At 38.5% G+C, this 20,952-nt stretch overlaps 1 protein-coding gene across 2 annotated transcripts in view; it reads left to right on the top strand.

The window, feature by feature from the left end:
• Positions 1 to 20,346, top strand: part of CDC42EP3 (CDC42 effector protein 3) — a 92,888-nt gene extending 72,542 nt beyond the window's left edge. For both annotated transcript variants that reach the window (XM_089681780.1, XM_089681781.1), the window contains one exon: positions 18,619 to 20,346. In XM_089681780.1, coding sequence (XP_089537906.1) covers positions 18,797 to 19,564 — 768 coding nt within the window. In that variant the 5' untranslated portion in view covers positions 18,619 to 18,796 and the 3' untranslated portion in view covers positions 19,565 to 20,346. The remainder of the gene's footprint in view (positions 1 to 18,618) is intronic.
• Positions 20,347 to 20,952: the final 606 nt, after the last annotated feature.

Raw genomic sequence — 20,952 nt, 5'->3', positions numbered from 1 at the left:
GTGGTAAAAAAAATAACTTATTCCATTGATTAAATATGCCTCTCAGCAAATAGTTTGGGGTGTTTACTTTCAAAAAAGGGGTCAAAAAAGCATTAGATGTTTATGCCACACATCACTCACTTTTCTAACCACCTGAAGACCAAGCCTTTTCTGACACTTTTTGTTCACATGAGAAAAATCAGTATTTTTTGCTAGGAAATTAATTTAAACCCCACACATTATATATTTTTATGGCACATAGTACTCGCACAGCGATTTTTCTAAAGCAATTTAAAAAAATATATAATTTTACTTTTAATGCACAAAAACACAAAATATTGGCCAATTATTTGGTAAAATATAACAGATGATGGTATGCCGAATAAATAGATACCAAACATGACATGCTTTAAAACTGCGCAAGCCCCGTGCAATGGTGACAAATTGCATACATTTTTAATATCCATAGGCAACATTTTAAAAGCCTTAAAAAGCTACCATTTTAGATTTACAGAGGAGGTCTAGTGTTAGAATTACTGCCCTTGATCTGACGTTCGTGGCGATACCTCACATGCATGGTGCAACCACTGTTTCCATACTGGCACAGGGTCAATGCTCACGAACGCAGATGTGCGCGGGGGAACGAGGGTGCTTTTTTTTAAGTTATTTTGATTTTTTTTAATTATTTTTACACTTTCCCCCTTTTTTTTTTGATCACTTTTAATGCTATCACAGGGAATGTAAATATCCCCTATAACGTCAATGGGCTTTTTCATATATTCTTGGGTCTATCAAATTCTAGATATCTCCACTGCCCTTAAATTATCTAATCAAACCAAGATCGGTGTGATCAGATGCTTTCCCAATTTACAAATGGTGCTGTTTATATCCTGTGAAACTGAAGTGATGAAATGCTCGTAGCTTCCGATTTCTTAGGCTATAGAGATGATTGGCACCATTCTGGTCTCCAATCATCTCTATGGTTAGCTGGCAGAAACACTGGCTGCATTCTCAGGTTGCCCCGATGGCACAGGACTGCCCGAGAAGGCAGTGGGGGAGGGGGGCATCGTCTCCCGCTGCTTGTAAAAGCAATCCTGCAGCTAATTAGCCACTAGGATTGCTTTTACATGAAAGCCGATTGCCGGCTGAAAAGAAATGATACCAGGATGATGCCTGCAGCTGTAGGCATCATCCTGGTATAACCATTCAAAGTCCAGTGATGTACCAGTACCTCGGTTTACGAATTTATTTCGTTCTGCAGGACATTTCGTATAGCGAAAAATTTGTAAACCAAAAATTGTTTCCCATAGGAATGCATTAAAAACCAATTAATCCGTTCCAAAGGTCAGAAAAACAGTAAACACTACTAAAATACTGCATGAGTTATTTTATTAACTCATGCAGTATTTTAGTAGTGACAACCATGTGTTAATGTTTCAGATGTCAGTGGGGTTTCCCACTGACAGCTGAATGTAAAAGAATTGCTGGCAATTAAAAAAAAAAAAAATTTAATTGCAGGCAATTCACTCAGCTGTCAGGGGCCAGTTTTTAAATGTAATTACCGTTTTTTTTTTTTTGTTTTCACTATACAGTAGTTCAGAAATTCAGCAGTAACTTCCCCCTCCAGCTGAAAGAGAGTTTCTTTTAGTTTATTTCCCCAAGGTAAAAGATACAATGTTTCCTTTCAGTTTCTTAAAAGATACAAAGTATCTGTTAGCTCCGGGGAAAGTGATAGCTAATGTTGTGCGCTATAGTGAAGAAAAAAGATGGCAATTGCATTTAAAAATGAGCACTGACATACACTTTTTATTGTGAAAAAAATTCCTAAATTCGTAAACCGAGGCATTATTTTCAATGGATTTTTTGCATGCAGCCTTTGGACTGAATGAAAAAAGAGAAGAAATCTCAGCCAGAAAAAGTGTGTGGTATGCCCACTATTAGAATATACCGCCCTGCATCCAGCCACTCCTAATGGTGGGCACACATTAGGCCACATTTTGCCACATGTGCCAGTTCCAAGATTGTACAAATGTCTAAATAGTGGCACGCTTGAATAAAAATTGTCCATGTATAAGTGGTACCCCATATGGAAAAAGGATGACACCAAATCCCAAACTATCTTGCCACTGCTCCCCATGTAGTCTGGGCATCTGGGGGGGCTCCACATGACTATCTTTTCCCTCGTAAATCTGAAACTTACAAGTATTGCCTGTTGTCCTCTCACAGGTCTTCTACATCTTGACCCCATATCTGGCACGCTTGCTGGGGAGAAATTGTTTGAATGCAAGGCGGCCAGAAAAATTAATGAGGGACTCATCAATGCAGATTTTTGCTGGGGAGTATAGACATCTGCAAATTTTTGGTTAAGGTGATTTGTAAGGGGCTGAATTTTGTGTAGCCGGTCGAATTCAGGGTCACCTCGAGGTCGACAGAGTGTATTGGCGTTGAAATGCATAAAACACATTATACTCTCATATCTATGCCTGGCCATGGCAGCAGAGAACACAGGCATATGATGAATCAGGTCTGCGGACCAATACAACCGCAATTCATTTTTATAGTAATGCCCATGTTGAGGGTTAGGCCCAAAAAAAAATATAAATTCAGAAACCGTAATGGACTTCCATGCGAATGGTCTGGCAAGGTTTGAATTTGGGTTGGCAGCTATAAATTGTTGCACATATAAATTGCTTTGATCCACAATCGATGCATACAGATCTTCTGTGAAAAACAGCTCCATAAAATCAAGAGGAGTAGTTAAATTTCCTGTTTCCACCTGAATTCCAGGTTGGGCAGTGAATGGGGGAAGTACAGGTGCTGCAGAATTTGTGGGCTACCAATCTGGATTTGCAAGCACATCTGGAAGGATACTAGGGGCTCTACGGGTCTGTGTGCGAATTTTGGTGGCTGCGGGACAATACCAGCTTGTACTAGACTTATGGGACTTGCCACGTCACCAAGTCATACTGCAGAGCTGGTATTATTATTATGAAGGATTTATACAGCGTCAACAGTTTGCTCAGCGCTTTACAATATAATGGGAGACAATACAGCAACAATACAGTTCAATACAAGAGGGTTAGGAGGGCCTGATCTTGGGAGCTTACAATCTAAGAGGTATGTGAAAGACCAGGATGTACTAGGCCACTGGTGCTTGCCATTTCACCAAAAGGTACTGGCACTCTGCTGCATATGAGAGTCATCAAAATTTACCGGCAAGTGCTAACAGAGATCAGGCCTGATTCTGCAAGCACTGCGGTTTTGTGTGCAATGTATCAAGTGATAGTGACCTACTGACACTGCACTTGCTGGGGGAGAAGGGGGGGGTAAGAGTAGGGGCTAAACGCAGTTGTCGGGGCTGATCCCACTAACGCTGCATTTTTAGGGACGCTATACTAATGTGACAGCTGGTATAGTGCTGATCTGATCAAAGATATTGATCTGTTCAGACACTTTACTAGCAATGGAGGTTTATTTATGTGTTCCTGGCAATCAAGGGGTTAAAGGTGATTACTGGTATACTGAGGGGCAATCTGACACCATCTGGGAGGGGCGTGAAAACCATGGGAGCGTGAATCACGTATATATATATATATGTGGTTTTGCGCACCTGTGCCGCCCTGTAGCAGTATTTATGCTATAGGGTGGTCAGGAAGCGGTTACATAAGCGGTTCGTGTAACGGCGCTGCGTTACTTTAACTGACAATTGTGCACTCATGCAATGCTGCACCAAAATGAAATTTACATCCTTTTTTTCCCCACGAATTGCGCTTTCTTTTGGTGGTATGTGATTGCCTGTGCGGTTTTTTAATTTTTTGCGCTATAAAAATAAAGGTTGACAATTTTGAGAAAAAAAACAATATTTTGGACTTTTTATAAGAAAAATTAATAATAGCGCCTATGGTCAAAATTATATAACTTACTAATAGTGTACCAGCTGCAAAAAATCACCATATATAAAGTGTACCAATAAATAAATAATTTGCGCTAGTAAATGTGTATAAATATATAAATATATATAAAGAAATCATCAAATCATAAGTCCAGAAAAAAATATATATATGCCAATACCACAAAAAAATAAAAAAACTTTTAAGTGCAAAAAACTTTTGTGCAAAAAAAGTGTCTAAATATGAAAAATTTCACCAAAAAACCTTGATAATATAATGGCAGATCATCCATAAATATATCTTCAGAAACGGAAACTCTGCAACACACCGATCCTCACCGATCGAAATAACAGGATGAAAAACTTTGTAGTTAATCGAAAATCCACTTCTCCAATAGATAAAGGACCACCTTCAAACGTATCCATGGGGGGAAATGCCAAGCACTCGAGAGAAACAGAAAGACTTCATGGTGCAATATTATAAAAACCAATTCCTTTATTAGGTACTCATTGCACTTACTCAAGAGGTGTCCCAGCCGACACCAGCATCAACAGCATAACAGCAATCACATAAACGAGCCTGGCTACTCAGCACATGCGTAGTAGCTGGCAGCCAAAAACGTAATGACGTCACATCAATCAAGCTCCGCCCTACGCGTTTCGTCATCGACGTCCTCACGGAGCAGAACGCGCTCCGTGAGGACGTCGATGACGAAACGCGTAGGGCGGAGCTTGATTGATGTGACGTCATTATGTTTTTGGCTGCCAGCTACTGCGCATGTGCTGAGTAGCCAGGCTCGTTTATGTGATTGCTGTTATGCTGTTGATGCTGGTGTCGGCTGGGACACCTCTTGAGTAAGTGCAGTGAGTACCTAATAAAGGAATTGGTTTTTATAATATTGCACCATGAAGTCTTTCTGTTTCTCTCGAGTGCTTGGCATTTCCCCCCATGGATACGTTTGAAGGTGGTCCTTTATCTATTGGAGAAGTGGATTTTCGATTAACTACAAAGTTTTTCATCCTGTTATTTCGATCGATGAGGATCGGTGTGTTGCAGAGTTTCCGTTTCTGAAGATATATTTATGGATTTTGGACTTTTTGCTACAAAATATGTCCAGTGAAAAAATTAAATCAAATTTTGTCAAATTTAGGCCAAAATGTATTCTGCAACATGTCTTTGCTAAAAAAAAAAATCTCAATACATGTAAATTAATTGGTTTACGTGAAAGTTATAGCGTTTACAAATGGCGGTATAGATACTGGATTTTTTTTTATACTAATAGTGGCGATCAGCGACGGACTGCAGCGGACATTCTGACACTGGGGGGGAACTGACTTGGGTGTCACTGACATCCCCAGTGACACCAATACAGTGATCAGTGCAAAAAAAAAAACACTGACACTGTACTAATTTGCTGGGGAGGAAGGGGTTAACTTTTACTATGAGGTGGGGGTGTGCACCTCTCTGTTACACACTGTTCCCTGAGCTCAGCGATCCTGGAACAGTGTGCTGAAAGCTGACAGGGAGGAGAGCTCCATTGAAAACAATGCAGCCTTCCTCCCCATCTGTGTTTGCCAGCAATCGCCGGACTCCAGCGGGTAATCACTGGCCGGGACCCGGTGATTGACACCCGCAGCACCGATCGGTACCATGGGTAGGGCGGTCGCGCGCCTCGCCCCTTACCCCAGAATGCAGGATTACGGTTATATACGTGATCCTGCGCACAGGGGCCTCCTTGTAGCAGTATATGTACTGCGGGCGTTCCCCTAGTGGTTAAATTCTCATAGGTTTATAGAGGATATTGTGTTTGGGTGGGAGGGGTCTGATGAAGATTTACACTTGTTTCTTTCCCTCCTAAACAACAATGTATATGACATAAAACTCACAGCAAAATGGAGTAAAGAGCGTATCCAGTTTCTGGACTTGGATATGTTTAAGGAAGGGACTAGGCTTCCAGTCGGACCCATTTCCAGGATGTGGATAAGAACCGGTACATTTTCATCCGAAGTTGTCGTCATCCAGGAAGGATAAAGGCCACTTTGTTAGAATCAAACGCAGTTGTGATAGCCATGGAGACTTTATATCTCAAACAGACATGCTGATTAACTGATTTATGGAGAAAGGGTACAAGAAAAATGACCTGTTGAAGATTGGGAAGAATTTGATAAAATGAATAGAATGGAATTGCTAAAACTTTTAAAAGCCCAAGCAAATAAATCAGATATAGCTTTTATCATAGGTTTTAACATGCAAAACAGAAAAGTTGAAAAAAGTATTAAGAAATGTTGGCCTATATTGATGAAAGCTAGTAAGGAATATTCTCCCTAAGAAATCTATTTTTATTTATTAGAAAGCCCCCGCCATTAGGAATACATACATACATAAATACATAGTTAGTCTGGCTGAAAAAAGACAAAAGTCCATCCAGTTCAACCATAAAAAAAAATTAAAAATAAAAAAAGTTATAATCCTACACCTAGTTGATCCTGAGAAAGGCAAAAAAACCAGCAAAACATGATCCAATTTGCTCCTGCAGGGGAAAAAATTCCTTCCTGATCCCCGCGAGGCGATCGGATGTTCCCTGGATCAACTTTACCTATAAATGTTAGTAACCAGTTATATTCTGTGTATGCAAGAAAGAATCCATCCTTTTTTAAAGCAATCCACTGAGTTGGCCAGAACCAACTCTTGAGGGAGTCTATTGCATTTTCACAGCACTTACTGTATTTAAAGATTAAATTTATTTTCCTCCAGATGTAAACAGTGCCCCCTTGTCCTCTGTGATGACCTCAATGTGAATAACTCTAAGCCAAGTTCACTATATGAACCACTGATGTATTTATGCATGTCGATCTTATCCCCCTTAATCTCCTTCTCAAGAGAGAATAAATTCAGTTCCTCTAATCTTTCCTCATAGTGAGCTTTTCCATGCTCCTCCAGGTTCCCCTTCTCTGTACTTTCTCCAGTTCCCCAATATTCTTTTTGTGAATTGGTGCTCAAAACTGAACTGCATATTCCAGATGAGATTTTACTAATGATTTGTAAATGGGTAAAATGATATATCTCTCTCTCTGGAGTCTCTTTTATTACAAGATAGGATTTTGCTTGCTTTTGAAACCGCAGCTTGGCATTGCATGCCGTTATTAAGCTTATGATCTACCAGAACTCCCAGATCCTTCTCCACCATTGATTCCTCCAGTTGTACTCCCCCTAGTATGTATGATGCATGCATATTGTTAGCCTCCAAGTGCATTACCTTACATTTATCAACATTAAACCTCATTTGCCACATAGTTGCCCAATTAAACAGTGCATCAAGGTCAGCTTGTAAGTTGGAGATATCAAGGACGTTATTCCACTGCACAACTTGGTGTCATCTGCAAAGACTGAAATGGGATTTATAAGCCCAGAACCTATATTGTTTATAAATGTATTAAAAAGTAAAGGTCCCAACACTGAACCTTGGGGTACACCACTGACAACCCCAGACCATTCAGAGTATGAATCATTAACCACTACTCTCTGAATACGATCTTTTAGCCAGTTTTCTATCCCTTTTACATACAGATTTTTCCAAATCCGTAGACTTTACCTTACACATTAGCCGTGTGTGGAGAACTGTGTCAAATGCTTTTGCAAAATCCAAGTATACCACGTTCACCGCTACCACTCTGTCCAAGGTTTTGCTCACCTCCTAATAAAAAGAAATCAAATTTGTCTGACAACTTCTGTCTTTCATTAATCCATGCTGTCTGTTACTTAAAATATTTTTATCCAGCAAGAACTCATCTATGTGGTCTTTTATTAAACTCTCCAGTATCTTCCCAACTATAGAAGTTAAACTAACAGGTCTATAAGTATTTGGTAAAGAATTTGACCCCTTTTAAAATATAGGCATCACATTGGCCTTGTGCCAATCCAGGAATATGATAGCGAAAAAATGTTCTAGACCCTCCCAGGAGGAAAGTTACCTTTCTGGAAAGAGCTGGATTTTAAAGTCAGTCTACAGCACCTCCTGTAGAGTGACTCGAGATAAAAAGAAGAAAATAGATACTTTTTGTTCATCTGCAGGCAATGAATATAAAATTGACAAATTCATCACATGTTGAACTAGGTTTGTTACCCACCAATCACTTGTCCCTGTGGACTGAGTTACGTGGGTAGAACCACCAGATGTTTAGCAAAATGTATTAATGAACATATTAACAACATAAAAATGGAGTTAAATAACATAGTGTGTCTAATCACTTTAGGTTGGTACACAACAAAGATCTCTCTGTACTAGGTTTTTATGGTATAGACCGAGTCTTTCAGCATTGGAGGGAGGCTGATCTGCGTAAACAAATATCCCAAAATTAGACCAGATGGATATATGAATTACTGTAGATATCTAAACATAACAACCCAAACAAAAAAGAAACTATAGGACTTTAACGGTACCACAATTCCATGTATGTAAAAAATATCTAGTTTTATTAATACAAATATTAAAATATTTAGAATAAGACAGATCAGAATTTTCTATCAAATACACAATGTGTAACTGTTATCTCATACATTACATAAAAAAAATTTTTTAACTTTATGTATTAGATTACAGTATTGATGACGTGTTACTTCCTCCAACACGTTTTACAGTTCAAAGCCCACTTCATCAGGGAAAAATTAAGTAACAGACTCTGAAATTACAAAAGCAAAAGATCAACACCAATTATTCAGACATTGACATAATCAATTCATTTAATTGGCTTTATAACAGTTATCATTCATAATATGGATGAGAACATAGATCATAAAAACAGTGTAATAATGCAACCATGTGACTGGGACTTGCATGGAGACAATAGATCTACAGGGATCTCAAGTTGTTCAGTGGAGTTGAGCAGAGTTGTTAGATGGAACAAGGTTTGGACTGTATTTGTTTGAGCATAGCTACAAAAGAATATATATATGTGTGTGTATATATATATATATATATATATATATGTATATATGCACAGTTGTGTTCAAAATAATAGCAGTCAGACATCACTAACCTGATCAATCACTGTTTTTGGTAGAAATTATATTTCTACATGGCAAATAATTTACTAGCAGGTGTAGTAGAGTAATAGAAATCCAACAGACCCAACAGTCATGAAATGCATGCTGCTGATTCTGTGTAATTGAATCACTAATTGAAAGGGGCATGTTCAAAATAATAGCAGTGTGGAATTCTATTAGTGAGGTCATTCATTCTTTGAAAAACAGGTGGCAATCATTGCCCTTATTTAAGGAAGGAAGGAAGCAAATGTTGTACATGCTGGTTACAGTGCATTTCTCTCTGAAATTCTGAGGAAAATGGGTTGTTCCAGACATTGTTCAGAAGAACAGCATACCTTGATTAAAAAGTTGATTGGAGAGGGGAAAACATATAAAGAAGTGCAGAAAATGATAGGCTGCTCAGCTAAAATGATCGCAAATGCTTTAAAATGGCAACCAAAACCTGAAAGACGTGGAAGAAAGCGAAAAACTACCATTCAAATGGATAGAAGAATAGCCAAAATGGCAAGGACTTAGCCAACAATCAGCTCCAGGAAGATCAAAGAAGGTCTAAAGTTACCAGTCAGTACTGTTACAATTAGAAGATGCCTATGTGAAGCCAAGCTATCTGCAAGAAGCCCCCGCAAAGTCCCACTGTTGAAAAAAAGACATGTGCTGAAGAGGATACAATTTGCCAAAGAGCACATTGACTGGCCTAAAGAGAAATGGCGCAACATTTTGTGGACTGATGAAAGTAAGCTTGTTCTTTTTGGGTCTAGTGGCTGGAGACAGTTTGTCAGACGACCCCCAAACACTGAATTGAAGCCACAGTACACTGTGAAGACAGTGAAGCATGGTTGCGCAAGCATCTTGATATGGGGATGTTTCTCATACTACGGTGTTGGGCCTATTTATTGCATACCAAGGATCATGGATCAGTTTGAATACATCAGAATACTTGAAGAGGTCATGCTACCTTATGCTGAAGAAGAAATGCCCTTGAAATGGGTGTTCCAACAAGGCAACGACCCCAAACACACCAGTAAATATGCAACATCTTGGTTCCAGACCAACAAGATTGACGTTATGGAGTGGCCAGCCCAATCCCTGGATCTTAATCCAATAGAAAACTTGTGGGGTGACATCAAAAATGCAGATTCTGAGACAAAACCAAGAAATAGAGAAGATCTGTGGAATGTAGTCCAATCATCCTGGGCTGGAATACCTGTTCACAGGTGCCAGAAGTTGGTTGACTCCATGCAACACAGATGTACAGCAGTTCTCAGAAACAGTGCTTATACAACTAAATATTCATTAAGTGATTCAAAGGAAAGCAAAATCTTCAAACATTTTTCAGTTTATATAGTGAATGTTTGAGTTTGTAAAGAAGAATACAAACACTGCTATTTTTTTGAACAGTCTAATATTCATGTTTCTTCAATTTATTTAGAGGAACAACACAAATTTGATATATTTTTCTTCATGTTTTGATTTGGAATAGAATGTGTAGTGTTCCCAATGCATTTGTGTATGGAAATAAAAGCTATTAGAAGGATTTTCAGCTTTATTCACTTTTTTCAACACTGCTATTATTTTGAACACAACTGTATATGCTAATAAATATTAGCCAATTAGGTGTTGTGAGCAAGGAACTCTTTATTTATGTGTGTTTGTGTATATTTACATTCTATTATTATTGCTTGCTTGACAGCCCTTAATTCTACATATAAACAGCAAAACAAAATGCTTCTGTTAATTCAAATCTGGATTTGAGGATTAAAGACACTTTCTACATATAAACACTAGTAATCCGGAGGTACATATGGGGATAAACTATATACACATTATTATTAGTATACGGAATTTATATAGCGCCAACAGTTTACGCAGCGCTTTACAATATAAAGGAGGACAGTACAATACAATACATTTCAATACAGAAGGAATAGGAGGGCTCTGCTTATGGAGCTGAATATTATATTCTCAGATGTAATGAATTATCTATTGTATTATGCACTGTATATGATCCCTTGTTGCTTCATTATACTGGTATATCCCAGGGGGATTATTATATTCCCTTACAGAGATTAGCTGTTGTTCAGCTGATACAACCAAAAACTTGTCTGCAGACACAATTATTACTAGTGGTGCATCAAAATGAAAATTCTAGTGCCGAAACAAAAACCAAAAATTCAGGATTCACTTGGCCGAAAAACCAAAATGGACAGTTTTTTTTAAAAATTAATATATACTCTTTAAAAAAAAATACACTCATGATTATAAAAAAAACAATATATACGCCAATTTTTTTGTAAAATATGAAAGATGATGTTACGCTGAGTAAATAGATACCCAACATGTCATGCCTTAAAATTGCTCATGGAATGGCATCAAACTACGGTACTTAAAAATATCCATGAGTGATGCTTTAAAAATTTCTATTTTTTACCAATGTAAAGTTACAGAGGAGGTCTAGTGCTAGAATTATTGCTCCTTGCTCTGATGTTCGCTGCGGTACCTCACATGTGTAGTTTGAACACAGTTTACAAATGTGGGCGTGACCTATGTATGCATTCACCACTACGTGGGAGCATGGGGCAGACAGGGGCACATTAAACTTTTTATTTATTTATTACACTGTCCCCTTTAAAAAAAAATAAAAAATGTATCACTTTTATTCCTATCACAAGGAATTCATGCATCCCTTGTGATCAAATAATTAGTGACAGGTCCTCATTATGGAGAGATACGGGGTCGTTAAGACCCCACATCTCTCCTCTACAATGTAAAGCATTAGATCAAAAAAAGCATTGATCTAGTACGTTAAAAAAAAAAAGGCGCCGGACCCGGAAGTGACATTGCTCTGGTCCTCCAAGGGCATACAGATGAGTGGAGGCCATCTTTCCTTCACTTATCTCTATGCCCAACCCCAGGATCGTTCAGTGGTTTCTCAGGTAAGGCTAAGAACTACCAAGTGGCAGTGGGTGGCGGAAGCAGCGGCTGGGTGGTGGTGAGGGTTTTCAGCGGCTGCTGTGGCGAGGGGGCGGGATTATTTTCGCCACCTGTACTGAAAGACCAGAAACAAGTTTACAGACATAGTCAATGGTGTATTACAACAACCAAAATGTTATAGCACCCCTTGGCAGGTGACATGGGTCTACCTGAGAAGTGGAGTCTTGGAGTCTCAGCAATATCTAGTTGTCAGCATAGCTTTTGATGATGGAAACCTTGGAGGTCCTGGATATCACTAAGTTGAGGCCTTGATTACCCCACCAGGGTGGTGGCTGTAAACAAAATGCTGGGCAGATGAGTAGTTACTTCCAGGCAGGGGATCTGGGCAGACTGCAGACATTGTGGTCAGGCAGAAGGCAAGAGCGTGTGTAGTCCAAACTGATACAGCAACAAGCTAGGCATTCAGGAAGTATGCACAAAAGATAGCTAGTGATAACATACAGTACTTGCCACTTTAAAAATACCATTTTGAGTCCTGGTAGGGATTCTGTAAGTACCATTGGATGTCCTGGCAGTTTTGCATACTTACATGGAGATAAATCAGGCACTACTGGAAAAAACAGTACCTGACAATTAGCAATAATCAATCCCTTTGACATACCTTGTTCGTAGTATATACATGCATAGAAGTTCATATGAACATATAATATAACCCCCCGGTTGTCAAAAAAACAAAAATGTATTCCATTGCAGTTTACCAATTCTTAGATATGGTGGCATTTGTTTTCTTTATGTTTTTTCCTTTATTTTCATCTGGTGATCCATCCAGTAATGCTGCTATTTTTAAAATTTCTTTAACAGAACAAGCTGTGCAGACAAAGTAGCAGTAAGAGGGTTAAGACAAACCATTTATCACTAACAGGGGTGCTTACAATGGTCAGTTTTTATTCATTTATGTAAAACCTTTTTTCCCAAAGAAAAAAACTGCTTGCTGTAAGTGCTTAAAAGTAGGGGTGCATTGAATGAAATTGAGTGACACAGCCATGTGGGCACAGACTTTTTTTTATATTTGACAGCGAGGGGGAAGAAGATCCCGCTCTAGCTATCAAAGCGGGGATTGGGGGGGGGGCAGGGGCTGGTCTGATCGTAACATGTTACACCCTGACTATGGATGTAACATGTTATGAAAGGTGAACTTATCCTTTAAGGATTAGTAAGCTGCTGTAAGAGATACCGAGTGCAGGGATCTATCAACAGCAGTGGTAACCAGCTCGATGTGGCTGCACTTAGGAAACTGAAACCAGACTGCATATGATTAAAGTATAACTAAAGGCAAAACTTTTTTTTGTTTTGGATAGAGCAGGAGGGCTTAGAACACTTGTCAGGTTTTTATTGCTGTCTGTGGCCCCTTTAGGAAGATTCACCCTCTCCTGTTGTCATGATTACCATTATTACAAAAAGTGAAAATAAAAGAAAATCCTACGATTTGAGATGTCCCCAGAACAGGAATAGTGGGAATATCTTCCAGTGGGGACACTAGTTCTGGTGACACGGGATTTCTTCACTTACAGGGTCATTAAATAGTGAATGCGTATCATTATTTTTGAAGAATAAAATTAGCGTTTAGTGTCATTTTATCAAATAGTTTGAGGTCTTCCAACTGGGAACCTTGTGCTGAGAGCTATAGCAATACAGCTAAACACTAAACACACAATGTGATAGACCAACACAAAGTGGCACATAATTGAGAAGTGGAAGGAAAATGATAAATGGTTTTCCAAATTTTTTGCAAATATCTGAAAAGTGTGGCTTGCACTTGTATTCAGCCCCCTTTACTCTGATACCCCTAACTAAAATCTAGTGGAAGCGATTGCCTTCAGAAGTCATCTAATTAGTAAATAGAGTCCACCTGTGAGTAATTTAATCTCAGTATGAATACAGCTGTTCTGTGAAGCCCTCAGAGGTTTATTAGTGAACAAACAGCATCGTGAAGGCCATGGAACACACCAGACAGGTCTAGGGATAAAGTTGTGGAGAAGTTTAAAGCAGCATTAGCTTATGAAAAAAAAACCCCAAGCTTTGAACATCTCAGGCAGCACTGTTCAATCCATTGTCCGAAAATGGAAAGAATATGGCACAACTGCAAGCCTAGCAAGACATGGTCGTCCACCTAAACTGACAGGCTGGGCAAGGAGAGCATTAATCAGAGAAGCAGCCAAGAGGCCCATGGTAACTCTGGAGGAGCTGCAGAGATCCACAGCTCAGGTGGGAGAATCTGTCCATGGGACAACTATTACTTGTGCACTACAGAAATCCGGCCTTTATGGAAGAGTGGCAGGAAGAAAGCTATTGCTGAAAGAGAGCCATAAGAAGACCCGTTTGCGAGAAGCCATGTGTGGGACTCAACAAACATGCGGAAGATGGTGCTCTGGTCAGATGAGACCAAAATGTAACTTTTTAGCCTAAAAGCAAAATGCTATGTGTGGCGAAAACTAACACCGCACACCACCCTGAACTCGCCATCCCCACCATGAAACATGGTGACAGCTTCATGTGTGGATGCTTTTCTTCAGCAGGGACAGGGAAGCTGGTCAGGGTTGATGGGAAGTTGATGAGCTGAATACAAATGCACGCTACACTTCTGAGATATTTCTTTATAAAAAAATTTTGAAAACCATTTATCATTTTCCTTTCACTTCACAATTATGTGTCATTTTGTGTTGGTCTATCACATAAAATCCCAATAAAATACATTGAAGTTTTGGTTGTAAAATTTCAAGGGGTATGAATATTTTTCAAGACACTGTAGCTACTCCCTGTAACGATCCTGGCTCTATGCCTTTGTGTGTTTAATTAAAAAGAGAATAAAACATACTCATCCTCAGGTGTCATTGCTAAAACAAATTTCTCCTGGAAGCCCAAAGTCTTTATGTTCTCTGTGTAGAAGGTGCTAGGATGGGATGCTTTCTGGGTCAGAGGCAGTAGAAGGAGGATCTGGTGTTGACAGGCTAAAGGCTTGCAAGCAGACCATGGGTTCTTCTGGCATGTAATTTAGTTGGCTGCAGTACATGAAGGATATTTTAACAGAAACCCCTATTTATTTTTTTGTTTGGCAGGTTTGAAAGATCTGTAAATATGTTTTCAACTCTCTATGTTTAGAGATTGTAAAGGGAGCCAGATCAGAAAAGAGTTAGTAGTCGTGTTCCACAAAAGACAAACTGCAGACAGAGGCAGCCATTCTTTAGACAAGTAAAAGAACATATTAACAATAAATATTGCACTGTGGGCCATTTCAAATCCTTTAGACCAACGCATGAAGGACACAGTCCATTTCCAGGTGTTCAATAAACAATTCCAGAGCATGCCTTTGGAAGAGCACATGCAGAACACATGCAGGTTAGATCTACTGTTATGGCATCATATAATTTAGTTCTCAACAGTGTGTGTTATTATTTTTAAGGCTTCAATTTCTTCCTCATGATGTTTGAGTATCACAATAGTATCAGTGAGGGGCGCTTCCATTTTGGAAGTTCGGCATCCAAGGTTCATATTTCTTTTGTGATCTGGTTTGTTGGCCTCTGGATGCTTGGTCCAGATTAACTCTGCACATATCTGCTGTAATTGTAATTAAAATTCTTTTTTTATCTTTGTGTTTACATTTTAGACAGTCATTTTGGGTTATTTTTATTAAGACATTATATCAAGGTTAGTATGTTATAAAACGGGTGTGGAAATTTTTGAGAAAACTACTTGTTCGGGAACTAAATCGGTGCCCCAATCTGCTTGTCCCTTACGACAATCTATTTGTCTAGATAAAAAAAAGGAATTTTTTTTACAAAAACTGTATTTAAATCGGAGGTGATTTTAGGAATGTCTGGGACTTTTAAAAACAAAAGGGGCTTTATGGCGACTTAAACATTTTAATATTTTTAACATTGCGCTGTTTATCTCCTCCTCCCCTCCCTGTCTGTCTCCAGCATTGCACCCAGGGATTAGCAGGAAGGGAAGAGACCTTGCAGTGTAATGAGCACCGATTGGCTGCTCCTCAGGAAAGTGTGGGTCAGGGCCTATCCTTTATCCCTTTCGCTGTCAGAGCTGTTTTTGCATTTTTTTTGCACAAGTTTAAAAAATTATTTTAGTCCTGAAGATTGCATAAAAAACCCTAACATTATATACTTTCTGAAAGCAGAGACCCTAGACAATAAAATACTGGTAGTTCTAGTTTTTTATCGCATGATATTACTGCAAAATTTCAGTATAATATACAAACAAGTTAATTTTAGGGCACAAAAAAGCAATAAATTACCCTATTTATTTTGTAAAATATAAAAGATGAAGTTGCACCGAGTAAATAGATATTCAACTTGTCAAACCTTAAATTTGTGCAAGCTCGTGAACTTCAGTACCCTATATTTTCTATAGGTCGACACTTTTAAAGCTGCTTATAGGTCATCAGTTTAGCGTTACAGAGGAGGTCTGGTACTACAATTATTGTTCTCATTCTGGTGTGCACGGCAATATGTGACATAGACTTTTTCATGCATAGGCGCCCCAGCGTGTGCTTTTACGTTTGTACATGCGTATATGTAGGGTAAATTTTTTTTTTTGGGGGGGGGGGTGGTATGTGCTTGGGTGTAACTTTCATTTTTTACAATAAAAAAAAACTTTTTATTTCATCACATAGGGGGCGAAGTCTCCCCTGTACTACACTGAATGTAATGCACATTCACATTGCACAGCATTACATTCTTACTCCGCTTTCATGGCCGGAAATCTCTAAACGAGGACGCGGAAATAACATCACAATGTCACTTCTGGGTCAGGAGAGGAAGGGGAGAGGAGGAGACCTGTCTGCTTTCCTCCCTCCCCTCTAGCCGATGGTAGTGAGCTGGTCCCGGGACCGCAGATGGGCAAGTGGAGCCTGGGAGACCTCGGGGGGGGTCTGGCACTGCCGCCCGAATGCTTCCACCTGACAGGAGCAGGGCTAAAGGTAGAAAACTACCTGCCCAGCATCCGGAACTACATGTCCCGGGCATTGGGCAATAAGAATCGAACATCCCTGTAAAAGTGTAAATTGCCATACAACTACAGGTACCATGAGTTAGCAGTACCACCTTTATGTATTTCTATCTTTTTCTGAATTTCATAGTATAGGTATTACACAATCACAATCTGTCCCCTCTTAATACCTCAGCATGGCTCTGGTGTGAAATACATAGAAAACCTGGGGTGCTCTGGTAATTAAAGTGAAAAGTTCTGCACGAGCACTTTGTGGTGTCAGTCCATGTCGCTTTACACTTTTAACGAGATGTTGCTTTAGAGTGGACCTGAACCTAACAAATTAAAATGGGAACTAGATCTAGGAATCTAGAATTGTAAACTATGCCTAAGCCAAGCTATGAAAAGTCTGCCTTTTGTCTTAAATTATTCTTGATAAATAGCAGTGCACTTCCTATGCCCTAAGCCTTAAGGCTGTATATCTACTATGTAATCTCTAAAGCAGGCTATAGACGATATGATCTTCTTTCCTGGAACCACGGGTTGCAGGAAAGAAAATTGCTCAATTCCCTCATCAACACACTCAGTTTTGATGGGGGAATCCGTCCCTAGGAGCTATTGTGTTCTTCTGGTGGGGGCATGGGGGGAGCTGTCTCTGCTGGTAGAACACTGATTATTTAGAGGCAGGAAAAAAAAAATACTACCAGTGCATCCAGGAGCAGCAGCGTTTTAGCAAAAAAAAAAACGCTTGTAAATGTATCTAAACACATGTTAACGCTAGACGAGTTTAGCCCTTGAGCAATAATTAATTTCAATAGCCAGAATAAATTATTATTCTGGCCAATAAAATTAATTAACGCTCAAGCACTTGATGCCTCTAAACACGCCTAAATGCTTGTAAAAGTGTTAGACACTTTTATAAGTGTCAGACGTTTTTTCTGCAAAAATGCTGCTGCCCGGAGTAAAAGCTTCTAGGTGAGTTTTCAAAACATCCTGTGTGCATGAGGCCTTAAATTATAAAGTTACACAGGTCTAAGGCTGCATTCACATCTGGACAGCTTTCAGATGTATTGTTTGAGTATTTACGTGTGTTTTTAAGTGCATATATACAAGCAATTTACATGTGTATTCAAGCTTCAGGCATTTTTTTCTTGTAATGGCCTATGGAAAGCATTACTGGTTGAAAAAGTGAAAAAAATGCTTGATGTTTTAAGGCATTCCAATTCTAATCAATGAGGCCAAAGATGCCCAATTCTGCCCCAAAGGTGTAGCTTCTAGAGATTCAGGTGTTGAGCTACAGACAATATTAAACCACATTGACTTTTTTGCTTGGTTTTAAATAGGGCTTAAGGGTGGCAAATTTCATGAAACATCAGATTTTAGGTTTGTCTGAAGCACCTAGAGAATATTTATGTTTAAAGAAATAAAATAAATGAAGGAAAATATAATAAATATATATTTTAGAAAATAAAACTAATACATTACTTTATTAGTTATATTGTGTATGTACGGCATTTTCTGCATTATGTGCTGCCACACTAATTTATACTATATTGTTGCTAACTGATATGTATAAATTATAGTAGCTATAGTGATAAATAGTATAACTAAGGTGCCCTAAACCTATGAAGTCATAAAAAGGCCAACAGATCAAACTCTTTAATGCTGTTCAGTGGAGGGATCCATTTGCCTGATCTGTAGACCAAGACTGTTGATTGAAAACAAAATAATATGAACTATAAAATGACTAATTATAATGTATTTTTCTTCTCTGCAGGTGGTCTTACTTTGGCAGCACGTTATATTAATGTCACAAAGAACATCTGCAAGAACAGTGGAATTGCAGAAAGCAACATTTTGGGGATATTACCCTTAGTGGCAGCAGAACCAGAGATGTGACCTTCTTGCAACATAAATTTTAGATCATTGCACTTTGCTTTCCTGATAACATAAAAATGCCTGCAAAGACACCAATTTATCTAAAAACTGGCAACAACAAAAAGGGCAAAAAGTTCAAATTGAGAGATGTGTTGTCATCTGATTTAATTAGTCCACCTTTAGGAGATTTTCGACACACTATACATATTGGCCAGGATGGGCAACATGATGTGTTTGGTGACATCTCATTTCTTCAAGGCAACTATGAACTGTTGCCAGGCAGCCAAGGCAATCCAAGAAGTGGCCATTTGAATGGACATAATGAATTCTTAAGGGCAAACAGTACCTGTGACTCAATGTATTCTGATTCCCCTTCACCAGTTCTTAAAAATGCAATATCCCTACCAACAATTGGAGGATCTCAAGCTTTAGTCTTGCCATTGTTATCTGCTGTGACTTTTAATTCCAAAACAGACTCTTACAGCCCATACAAGTCACCAAGACATGGCTGTGAGCCAGTTTTGGAAGAAAAAATTCTAGAAAAATGTCAGCCTTATGAAAATGAAGATGAGTTTGACAGTGGAAGTACATGGAAGGTCAGTGGTTCAGCATCATGCTCTACCAATGGAAGATCAAGCCATTCATCTAGTCTCTCTGAACAATACAGTGACTGGCAAGGATTAGATATATTTGAACACAGTCCTGTTTCAAGCAACATGGAGGACACTGATGTAAAATCAGAAGAATGTTTTTCTGACCTGGCTGGTTCTCTGTTAACTTTACAGCTGGACTTGGGTCCTTCCCTTTTGGATGAGGTGCTTAATGTTATGGACAAGAATAAGTGAGATCTTTATGTTTTTGTTTAGTAGCAATACTGATGTAACTGACCCAAACACCTGTACTGTACCAGCTGTAAGATACTGCATTTGTCAGATTTCAAGGATATTTTATGAACAATACTTTTTGTGGATCTTCTAAAAATGCTTAAGACTGATCTTTTTTCAAGGGTCCGTATATAAGAAAATTCCCAAGATGTTCATATCCTTTATCATATTAGATAGGTTTGGGTTACTCATATCTGAGTCCTAGATAGGCAGTATAATCCTCCATATTCAAAGTTGGACAACTTCCTGATTGTCTTTTGTTTTCAGCAAGAAAACTCTGCATTGTTGCAATACTCCAGCAGAAGAATATATAGCATAAAACAACTGATGTATGGGAAGTTTAGCATATCTTTGGAGACTTTCCTTTATGGTGTGTTTTTGTTCATGTCATAGAATGTTGTAGTTGATATATATTTCAGATGCCAACATCATCTGTTTTTAGCAATAAGTAACATTTGATTGCCATCTATATTTATGATGCCAAGTTTTAAACTCCCTGAAAGGTTGCAAAAATTTTAATTTATTTCTGTTCAAATATATTTTATTTGCCTTTTTGTATTTTTACTGGGTTTTTTTTTGTAATTTTTCTATATTTGGTCACAATTTTTTATTGCTTGAAATGTTTCATTGCAGATGTTTGTGTTTGAGAAATGTATATAATACATTTTTTTTGTTTCTTCTACAAATCCTACAAACACATTTTGGTTACAGCAATAAATAAAGCACTGGTTTCTCACCTTATACATTAAGAATGGCGAATGTTCTTATAAATGTTTGAAGGGAAGCTTAACAGGTACTGCTATTTTGAATATCATTTTTGAATCCCATATTAAATTGTAATTTGCAAAAAAGACATTAGAAAGGATATGTGGAAAAAAAGTTCACGGCAACTCAGGTTTTAGTGGAGGGTAACTGGAGTGTCTGTTATCAAAATCTGTGACTAGGTGCAGAATTGTAATGATCTGATTGCAGTTCCTCATTCAACCTTTCACCTGTCTGTTATAACACACGCTGCATATACCCAGTGTGTTACCACAGCAAGCATAAGCAGATTTCCAATAACAAATACCCATACATATGCTGACTATTTTTCTCACACAACATGATGCTTATCTTTTTGACTTGCTGCTTATAATGGTGCCAGCACATTTCATTGCTTTGGGCTTGTTTTCACTCGAACTGCTCTCTGAAGAGCTTTTCACATTCAGATTGCTCTTCAGAGAGCATTTGACAGGTGGTCAAGAGCCATTATATCACCTCCAGCTTTAACTTTTTGAACCTGAATTAGCACATATGGGTTAACGTTTTGCTGTGCATGTTACATTCATAATTGAATTATGCAAGTGTAC

This window comes from Staurois parvus, unplaced genomic scaffold (assembly GCF_062004578.1).
Source record: "Staurois parvus isolate SC_StPar_1 unplaced genomic scaffold, SC_StPar_1.0 ptg000277l, whole genome shotgun sequence".
Taxonomy (NCBI): domain Eukaryota; kingdom Metazoa; phylum Chordata; class Amphibia; order Anura; family Ranidae; genus Staurois; species Staurois parvus.
Note: the sequence above shows the minus strand (reverse complement) of the source record. Positions and strands in the feature narration are given on the sequence as shown.